The sequence below is a fragment of the Onthophagus taurus genome, chromosome 6 (genome assembly GCF_036711975.1).
Source record: "Onthophagus taurus isolate NC chromosome 6, IU_Otau_3.0, whole genome shotgun sequence".
NCBI lineage: Eukaryota > Metazoa > Arthropoda > Insecta > Coleoptera > Scarabaeidae > Onthophagus > Onthophagus taurus.
In genome coordinates this window covers 28,444,086-28,455,720 of record NC_091971.1, presented here as the reverse complement: position 1 = coordinate 28,455,720, position 11,635 = coordinate 28,444,086, and the positions used below count along the sequence as shown (strand labels likewise).

Genomic DNA, 11,635 nt, shown 5'->3' with positions numbered 1-11,635 from the left:
GGATGAGTGTTTGATATTTACGATTTTCAGACACCTCCTGTATCTCGGCTATCCGGAAACTTAGTAGAAAAGTAAAAACGGGTTCTACTAGATTTTTTCACGTGGAATCCAATGGTGCACGTAGAATTTTTCTAGTCATCACGGTTTTTGAGTTATAAACACAATTCAAATACTGAACACTCAACTTCTAAAATACTTAACTCTTCATAACTCAAAAACCGTGATGACTAGAAAAATTCTACGTGCACCATTGGATTATACACCATACGTGAAGAAATCTATTAGAACCCGTTTTTACGTTTCCGGACAGCCGAGATACAGGAGGTGTCTGAAAATCGTAAATTTTGAAACACTCCCTGTATATCAAAAACGAAGAGGGATATGAAAATTTGGTTTGCGCCATTGTAAATTTCACAAAAAAGTAGTTCAGGTTCGCGAAAGCCGCAACTTTCCATCTTTCATAATAACTGAGATACCCTGCAAACCCATCGAAATTTGGACACCCTGTACAGGGTCTGTCACGACGAGCTGAGTCTATATGTATATGGCAAACTACCTGCACTATTTTTGTGAAAATTTGCATACGGGTTTACCCGAAGTGCTCGTTTCAGCTAAAATATTTTCAGATTTCTCCAACTTCTGGTTATACCGGAAATGGACCCTAACTTCGTTATTTTAACAACTTTTATTGAATTTTCGAGATCCCCGCCAAATTTTAATACAATTTGATATAAGTCATCATATGTTTTTCATGTCATTTTTCAATTATTTCAGTCTTTTCGAAAATTTTGGCAGATGCAACCCTTCACAATAAATATAATTTTTCGAAATTACGGTCGAGTCCGGCCAAATATTGTCAAAGTTTGCACAGAGACGACCCACAGCTTACATAATACTTGAAAAGCAACCCCAAATTGGGGTTGCCATTTAAAAAGATGAAATTTTCGACTTTTCGTGATAGGGAAATTCGGGGCAAATTTCTGACAACTCTATGGGTCCTCTCTGTGCAAACCCTGAGAATATTTGGCCGGACTCCTGTAATTTCGAAAAATTACTTTCATTATGAAGGGTTGTATCTGCCATAATTTTCGAAAAAACTGAAATAATTCATAAATGGTGCACTCTAGACATATGATGACTTGTATCAAATTGTATTAAAATTTAGTGTGGATCTCAAAAATTCTATAAAAATTGGTGCATTCCATTTAAAATAACGAAGTTGGGTTCATTTCCGGTATAACCGGAAGTTGGAGAAAACTGAAAATATTTTAGCTGAAACGAGCACCTCGGATAAACGCTATATACAAATTTTCAGAGAAATAGTGCCAGTAGTTTGCCACATAGATATAGACTCAGCTCGTCGTGACAGACACGCTTGATGGTAAAGCATCGTCGAAACCAGGTACGCATTTGACTTGTCGCGGACGCGTACATGAACGCGTCCGACGGTCGTTGGAACTCATGACAACTTGTCGCCGACCAGTCCGCGGCACGTCCACGGGTCGGATGGAACAGCACTTTTCAACTGCGCAGGCTGGTGACTGTCAATTGGCAGTCAAAAGTGCGGTTGGAACGAACCTATTATCACAATTTTCGTTTTTTTAAATGGAAACAACCACTGATTATTCGCTTAATAAATTCGTTATTTTTTTCTGATTACAAAAATATAGGGTATGACAGAGTACATTAAAAATATACAACATAGTAATATCTAGCAACATCATGTTTGTACTCATTTTAATGTTTTTTTTTTTAATAAAAGATTCGTTCCAACCGCACTTTTGACTTCCAATTGACAGTCACCAGCCTGCGCAGTTCAAAAGTGGTGTTCCATCCGACCCGTGGACGTGCCGCGGACTGGTCGCCGACAAGTTGTCATGAGTTCCAACGACCGTCGGACGCGTTCTTGTACGCGTCCGCGACAAGTCAAATGCGTACCTGGTTTCGACGATGTACGGTTTGCATTGAGGTCTTATATACAGGGTGCCTATCATGTATGGAATATTGTATATATCTTGGCAAGTATCAATTTTATAAAAAAACATTTTATACAAAAGTTGGTTAGTATTTTATTTGCCATAATAAGACACCATTCAATTGTTTTTATTTCAGAAAACAAATGAGCAACGAATAACATTTAATTTTTTTTAAATGGCAATGTACCCTTTTATTAGGCTTATTTGATAGATATTTCTTTTCTCTTTATGATGACGTAAAATTTTTGTACCCTTACATCAGAAAATTTTTGCATAAAATGTAAAAATTGTTTATTAAGAAAATTTAACCAATAACATTAATCTAGATATCCGAGATCGTCAACTACCTCGAATTATTACCGTAAATTAAATCTACATACAAAATAAAACAAATAAACTAAAAATTAGTGTAAATGAAAACTATTAAACTTTGAAGACAAAACGAAATTAGCACTAAAATGGTTTTCACGACAATAAATGTTCAAAATGTTCACCATTAACTGCAAGGCAGTGGCCCAATCTATCATAAAAGGCTTGAAAAGAATTTCTTAGCGATCTGGGAGAAATAGCTGCAGTTTCATCTTTTATTCGTTGCTCTAATTTTGTCAGATTTTGAGGTCGGTTTACATAAACTTTAGATTTTAAATATCCCCACAAGAAGAAATCGCAAGGTGTAAGATCCGGAGATCGGGGTGGCCACTCTACAGACCCTCTTCTGCCTATCCAACGGGCCGGAAATACCGTATCTAAATATCGGCGTACATCTAAATGATAGTGGGGCGGTGCCCCATCTTGTTGAAACCAAAGATCATCAAGATTTTCTTGGCAAGCTGGGATAATTTGCTGTTGCAATAATTGTAAATAACGGTGACCAGTTAGAGTACCTCGAATAAAGAAAGGTCCAATTATATGATCTGCACAAATTCCCACCCATACGTTTAATTTCTGTGGTGTTTGAGTATGATTTTGAATCATCCAATGGGGATTTTTAGCGGCCCAATATCGAGAATTTTGCTTATTTACATTACCATTTAAACAAAACGTCAACGGATTGCTGTTGATTCGCTCCATCATAAATTCACAAAATTCAACACGTCGACCGTAGTCATCTTCGGATAATTCTTGCAATAAAGTCGGTTTGTACGGATGTAAATTTTCTGCATGTAATATTTTGTGTATTGAACCTTTACTTAGAGCATGGTTTAAACATAACTGACGAGTTGAAATGTTTGGATTTTCTTCGATTTCTATAAGAATATCGATCTTTTTATCTTCATCTGTTGCAGATCTCTGCGGACCAGTCTTTGGCAGATCTTTAACGTTACCAGTTTCCCTAAAACGTTTCGAAGTTTTGCTAACTACTGATTGAGTGATTGGTTCTCGATGTGGATAACGCTCATTGAAAATTTCACATACTTCTAATTGTGTTCGTTTGCGATCCCCATAACCGACCATAATTAAAATTTCTATGCGTTCAGTTTCTGTTAAATGAACCATTTTTCTTTTTTGGTCTACCAACTTATTTAAATAAACAAGATTCTGTCACATTCAATAGCTTACATTCAATTGTTAGGACAAATAAGATTTCGGATATCTAGATTCATGTTAATGGCAAAATTAACTTAATAAACTGTTTTTACATTTTTTTCAAAAATTTTCTAGTATAAGGGTTCTAAAATTTTACGTCATCGTAAAGAGAAAAAAAATCTCTATCAAATGAGCCTAACGAAAGGGTACATTGCCATTTAAAAAAAATTAAATGTTTTTCGTTACTCATTTGTTTTCTGAAATAAAAACAATTGAATGGTGTCTTATTATGGCAAATCAAATATTAAACAACTTTTGTATAAAATGTTTTTTTGTAAAGTTGATACTTACCAAGATATATACTATATTCCATACATAATGGGCACCCTGTATAATCTAGAGTGCGTATGCTGTTGTCCCCACCCAAGGTTTATATACAAGAGGTTGTCTAGGTTCGTACGCAACTATACTGCGCATTACGTCACATGTGGAAAATAATACCGCCAACCAATTCAAAGTAAACAAAGGCATGGAGCACCACATGGCCATGAGGTTGCGTGCGCAATTAGTGATCGCTTACGTCACGAAACACTCCTGCTCTTGCCCCTCGCGCACAAACTAAAATCAAAGTATTGCAGCATAGGAACCTAGACAACCTTTAATATATAAACCTTGGTCCCCACCACGCCTAAAATGAAGCCAGAAAGGTCGCCATGTTAGATGTACCAACTTAGCGGGAAATTCGAAATTCTTCTATATACTTATGCAAGAATTTACATTATTATAAACTGGAAAGACAGAAAATAATAACCAAAACAAAACATTAATTTTTTATTGATAAACAATTATTAATTATATGATATTTTAAAAGAACTTAATAATTTTTAGCCATAACCCTTATAATTAACAAAAACTAAGAAGAAAATATTTAAAGCAATTCCGATTGATCACGTTAACCTTTGCTTATAAATAATTGTTAGTTTATTTAAAAAAAACTGAACAGTCCTTCATAATAAACTTTACTTGAACTTCAATTGAAGACCTTGCTGCAAGAATTGAGTAGCTCCATTTATCAAGAGAAGTTGTCCCCTTCTTATACCGAGGTCTTTAATTGTTAATTCCAAGTCAAGTAACCAGAAACATTTTATGGACTGTTGTAAATAATCGTCCAACCTATCAAATTATAAAAAACATATGTGGAACGAAAAGAATTCGAAAACTTTCAACAAAAATCAAATTTTAATAAAAATAACAATATGTTTATGAGAATTGTGAGGTTATAATTGTAGGTACAATAGAGACTTGAAACTATAGCTAAGTTCAGGTCGGTACATCCAACATGTCTGACTTTCTGATTACCTCCACCACCACCACATACGCTCTCTAGATTCAAGGTTTATATATTAAAGGTTGTCTAAGTACCTATGCTGCAATACTTTGATTTAGTTTGTGGGCGAGGGGCAAGAGCAGGAGTGTTTCGTGACGTAAGCGATCACGGATTGCGCACGCAACCTCATGGCCATGTGGTCACAGAATAATACAGAAACGAAACTGCCCTTTAAATGTGAAACTCGGCCGCCATCTTGATGGTAGTTATATTAGCGAGATCATTAATGTTAAAACAAAACAAACGTAGTTATAATGTAAATAATATTAAGTTAAGTGTTGTAAATAATACATGATTTACCACCTAAAATACAGTTTTAATTTCCGTGTCTGTAAATCAGCTGCAAAAGAACTAAAAAAAAGGCGCCAAATCATTTGCTTTGTTAACTACCAACAAGATGGCGAATCTGTGCACCTCCAACATCAAAGAAGCCGACAGCGCTGTCGTTTCTGTATTATTCTGTGATGTGGTGCTCCGTGCATTTGTTTAATTTGAATTGCTTGACGGTATCATTTTCCACATGTGACGTAATGCGCAGTATGATTGCGTACGAATCTAGACAACCTCTTATATATAAACCTTGCTCTAGATTTTATATAAGACCTCAATGACGGTTTGTCACGTTCTTTGGCGCTTGCGCATAACAGAGCATAACTCATTTCCAATTGTGCAGCCGGTCTGTTTGTATCTCTTATGGGTATCTTTACCATCAAGCGGGTCTGTCACGACGAGCTGAGTCTATATCTATGTGGCAAACTACTGGCACTATTTCTCTGAAAATTTGCATATAGCGTTTATCCGAGGTGCTCGTTTCAGCTAAAATATTTTCAGTGTTCTCCAACTTCCGGTTATACCGGAAATGGATCCCAACTTCGTTATTTTAAATGGAATGTACCAATTTTTATTGAATTTTCGAGATCCCCACTAAATTTTAATATAATTTGATATAAGTCATCATCATCATAATGTCTAGAGTGCACCATTTATCGACTATTTCAGTCTTTTCGAAAATTATGGCGGATGCAACCCTTCACAATAAAAGTAATGTTTCGAAATTACACTCGACTCCGGCCAAATATTCTCAAGGTTTGCACAGAGAGGACCCATAGTTTACATAATCCTTGAAAAGTTTTTTAAAAAATTATACAGATTGGTCAGAAACTTTCCCCGAATTTCCCTATCTCAAAAAGTCGAAAACTTCATTTTTTTAAATGGCAACCCTAATTTGGGGGTTGCTTTTCAAGTATTATGTAAGCTATGGGTCGTCTCTGTGCAAACTTTGGGAATATTTGGCCGGACACGAGTGAAGGCTTATGAAGGGTTGTATCTGCCCAAATTTTCGAAATGACTGAAATAATTGAAAAATGGTGCACTCTAGACATATGATGACTTTATCAAATTGTTTTAAAATTTGGCGGGGATCTCGAAAATTCAATAAAAATTGTTAAAATAACGAAGTTGGGATCCATTTCCGGTATAACCGCAAGTTGGAGAAATTTGAAAATATTTTAGCTGAAACGAGCACTTCGGGTAAACCCGTATGCAAATTTTCACAAAAATAGTGCCAGTAGTTTACCATATACATATAAGACTCAGCTCGTCGTGACTGACCCTGTACATTTGGATTTGGATTATTTTCTACTCTTTTACATGTTTCTGGTGTTTTGTTTAACAAATTTTTAAGAACTTTTATTTCATATGTATGTTTTATGATAAGTTTCATAGACAAATTAATCAAAAAAGTGTAAAAACATGCATATTTTTATTTCATTTTTCTAGTAAAGGTTATTACGCTTTTTTTACATTTCTAATTAATGCTACTTTAGTTCATTATTGTTAAAAAAATGAGTAAATGGATTTCGTTTGAAATGGTAAATTGTGGTTGCAGCGCTAACTATCGGCAGGGTTGGATATAAAACGTACATAGAAATTTCAAACCGTTCCAACAGCGTTGACAAAATGTACGCGTACACGGACGTGTCCACGGACGAACATGCGCAGAAAAAAGTCCTGTACTAGTCGTGTACGCGTACACGACGAGTCAAATTTGTGCGGTTGAAACGAACCTCATGAAATTGTCCATTTGTCTATTATATGATAACTAACTTCAGATTTAAAATGTCAATCTCAATTTTGACATATGTATGTATTTGTAATCTTCATTAAAAATCCTTTTCCGTCGACCGTGTATTTATATGATTTATAAATGTATACAAAATCATTCATTAATGACACCTATTAATAAACGATTTTCTATTAATAAACGATTTTAAGAAAGTCCGACCGAACTAAATAGTAGTCAATTTAATAAATATTCTCCAATGAAATTTGTAATACCGACCCAACCGACCACTATATCTATTCGGTAAGACTACAAAAATAAATTATGACCATTGAGGTCTTATATACAGCGTGTCCCGTATCTTCCGCATCAGAGCATTATACGGTTGTAGAATACATTATTCTGAAGCGATCTTTCTAATAAAATTTTTTCGAAATGTTTATAATAACCGCACGGGAACTGTTTAACGACGACCAATAACGGACGACTTTGATTCATCGAAAAAGTTTATTTCTCTTTCCATGACGAATCTATTGGTGAGTACACGTGGGAAACGAGTTATCATCGGCGTAGCGAACCGGCCGAGGGTGGCACCGATTACCTGAGTCTGATTTGCGATCTGCTGATTGGACGAAAAACAGTTCCTTTAAACAGTTCCCGTGCGGTTATTATAAACATTTCGAAAAAATTTTATTAAAAAGATCGCTTCAGAATAATGTATCCTACAACCGTATAATGCTCTGATGCGGAAGATACGGGACACGCTGTATAAGGTTCGTTCCAACCGCACAAATTTGACTCGTCGTGTACGCGTACACGACTAGTACAGGACTTTTTTCTGCGCATGTTCGTCCGTGGACACGTTCGTGTACGCGTACATTTCGTCAACACTGTTGGAACGGTTTGAAATTTTTATGTACGTTTTATATCCAACCCTGCCGATAGTTAGCGCTGCAACCACAATTTACTATTTCAAACGAAATCCATTTACTTATTTTTTTAACAATAATGAACTTAAGTAGCATTAATTAGAAATGTAAAAAAAACGTAATAACCCTTACTAGAAAAATTAAATAAAAATATGCATGTTTTTACACTTTTTTGATTAATTTGTTTATGAACCTTATCATAAAACATACATATGAAATAAAAGTTCTTAAAAATTTGTTAAACAAAACACCAGAAACGTGTAAAAGAGTAGAGAATAATCCAAATCCAAATGTACAGGGTCTGTCACGACGAGCTAGGTCTTATATGTATATGGCAAACTACCGGCACTATTTTTGTGAAAATTTGCATACGGGTTTACCCGAAGTGCTCGTTTCAGCTAAAATATTTTCAGATTTCTCCAACTTGCGGTTATACCGGAAAGGAACCCCAACTTCGTTATTTTAACAATTTTTATTGAATTTTCGAGATCCCCGCCAAATTTTAATACAATTTGATAAAGTCATCATATGTCTAGAGCGCACCATTTTTCAATTATTTCAGTCATTTCGAAAATTTGGGCAGATAATAAAAATTCACAATAAAAATAATTTTTCGAAATTACACTCGAGTCCGGCCAAATATTCTCAAAGTTTGCACAGAGACAACCCATAGCTTACATAATACTTGAAAAGCAACCCCCAAATTAGGGTTGCCATTTACAAAAATGAAGTTTTCGACTTTTCGACATACGGAAATTCGGCGAAAATTTCTGACCAATCTGTATAATTTTTTAAAAAACTTTTCAAGGGTTATGTAAACTTTGAGTCCTCTCTGTGCAAACCCTAAGAATATTTGGCCGGACTCGAGTGTAATTTCGAAACATTACTTTTATTGTGAAGTGTTGCATCTGCCATAATTTTCGAAAAAACTGAAATAATCCATAAATGGGGCACTCTAGATATATGATGACTTATATCAAATTATATTAGAATTTAGTGGGGATCTCGAAAATTCAATAAAAATTGGTACGTTCCATTTAAAATAACGAAGTTGGGGTCCATTTCCGGTATAACCGGAAGTTGGAGAACACTGAAAATATTTTAGCTGAAACGAGCACCTCGGATAAACGCTATATGCAAATTTTCAGAGAAATAGTGCCAGTAGTTTGCTACCTAGATATAGACTCAGCTCGTCGTGACAGACCCGCTTGATGGTAAAGATACCCTTAAGAGATACAAACAGACCGGCTGCATAATTGGAAATGAGTTATGCTCTGTTATGCGCAAGCGCTAAAGATCGTGACAAACCGTACATCGTCGAAACCAGGTACGCATTTGACTTGTCGCGGACGCGTACAGGGTCAGCCAAACTCGACGCCCCACCTCTTTTATGGGAAATGGGTAAAATTTTCGAAAAAAAAAATTATACCATTTTAAATAGTATCTTCTCAGCTTTAAGAAACATCAGACGTTACAAATTTTGGACGGCAACGTTAGGCGTCGCGACACATACAAATTTACTTTTTCAACGAACACATTTTTTTCTGTTTAGAAATAGGATGCCCATATAATTCTTAGCATTATTGAATGAAAAAGTTTTTTTATATCTCTAATAGTTTTTAATATATAGCGGCATACGTAAATTAACATTGATGAGCATCATTCTAGTAATTCTTCCATCATAGGTAGCCATGGATTGGAAATATATGAACATTTGTTAATTTGACTCAGTGTCAAATTTAGTCTTGCATTTGTTTCTTAAAAATGGCAAATCACCAGGAAAAGGTTGACATACTTTTAATTTACGGTGAAGCTCGCCGTAATTCAAGGGCAGCTTGGAACAAAATTTAAGAAAAAATACAGACGCGTTTTCCTGTAGGAAACATGTTCCTATTAAAAAAATCGTATGCAATAATGGCGTCGTAGCTGAAGTTTGTCAGTTTTTTGAACATAATCCTAGAGCATCTGTTAATATGGCAAGTTAACAATTAAATATTTGCTATTCCTCCATACGTCGAATACTTAAGAAGAACGGATATTTTACATACAAATTGAAGAACTTGCAGCTTTTAAATGAAGATAACCGTAATAAACGCATAGATTTTTTAGCGGATATGGCCATATTGGAAGACTACAATAGAAGGATATATAATTACATTTTATGGACTCATGAGAGCCGATTTGTAAGTAATGGACTTCCAAATAGGCAGAATGAAAGATACTGGGCCACTGAAAATCTTAATGTGATTAATAAAGTCGAAAATCAAGGCCACTTTGGAATTAATGGCCATATTTTTTCGATTACAATTTTAATGGACCAATCTTTCTCCATTTCTTAGAAAATGAAGTGCCTGATTTATTACAAGATATACCTCTCATGCAGGAAAATGTATGGTTTCAAATGGATGGAGCGCCCTATCACCATTCTGCAATTGTTACGCAATATATGAACCGCGTATATCCTGAGAGATGGATAGGAAAATCTGATCCAGTGCGTTGGCCAGCTAAGTCACCAGACTTAAGCTGCATGGACTTGTTTTTATGGGGCACAATCAAAAATATTGTATATAGTACTCCCAGAAACAATGTTGAACATCATAAACAAAAAATTCGTGATACTCTTAGAAAAGTTACTCATAATGAAGTGAGAAGTCGCTTTCAGCCATCGAGATACATATAATTTACTGGAGTACGTGCTCACGATATTCGCTTGGTCGAGAAAACGGTCCGATTCGCCAGCATGTTCTCCCACCCTATAACGGCAAGAAATACAAATAGTACTAACTAATGGATATAATTCAGCATGAATTTATTCAATATTTACTAAGTAATTCAAATAATGTTATTCAATAATGATGAAAAATACCAAATAATACATATTTAAGTTATTATAGTTAGGAAAAAAAATAAAATAAATTTTACGTATGTTACATTGAAGCTTTTTGCCGTTATGGGGTGGGGGAGGCCGGATCGTTTTCTAGCTCAAAGCACGCACTCCAGTAAACATAGTATATCTCGATGCTTTCAGCACAGTTTGGAGGTGAATGACGGTCAGCTTGAGCACACTTTGTAGGTGCAACATATTATGTTTCTGTTGTTTTGATTTATTAAAATGAAACAACAGAAACATTTTTAGTCCATGGCTACCTATGATAGAAGATATATCAGGATAACACTCGTCAATATTAATTTACATATCCCGCTATATATTAAAAACCATTAGAGATATAAAAAAACTTTTTCATTCAATAATGCTAAGAATTATATGGGCATCCTATTTCTAAACAGACAAAAATGTGTTCGTTGAAAAAATAAATTTGTCTACGTCGCGACACCTAGCGTCGTCGTCCAAAATTTGTAACGCCTGATGTTTCTTAAAGCTGAGAAGATACTATTTAAAATGGTATAATTTTTTTTTTCGAAAATTTTACCTGTTTCCTATAAAAGAGGTGGGGCGTCGAGTTTGGCTGACCCTGTACATGAACGCGTCCGACGGTCGTTTTAACTCATGACAACTTGTCGCCAACCAGTCCGCGGCACGTCCACGGGTTGGATGGAACAGCACTTTTCAACTGCGCAGGCTGGTGACTGTCAATTGGCAGTCAAAAGTGCGGTTGGAACGAACCTATAATCTAGAGAGCGTATGTGGTGGTGGTGGGGGTGATCAGAAAGTCAGACATGTTGGATGTACCGACCTGAACTTAGCTATAGTTTCAAGTCTCTATTGTACCTACAATTATAACCTCACAATTCT

At 35.4% G+C, this 11,635-nt stretch overlaps 1 protein-coding gene across 1 annotated transcript; it reads right to left on the bottom strand.

The window, feature by feature from the left end:
* Window positions 1-2,441: 2,441 nt before the first annotated feature.
* Window positions 2,442-3,473, bottom strand: LOC139430179 (uncharacterized). The gene has a single exon (XM_071196841.1). The coding sequence runs from the start codon at window positions 3,471-3,473 to the stop codon at window positions 2,442-2,444; it is 1,032 nt and encodes a 343-aa protein (XP_071052942.1).
* Between the last annotated feature and the right edge of the window lie 8,162 nt (window positions 3,474-11,635).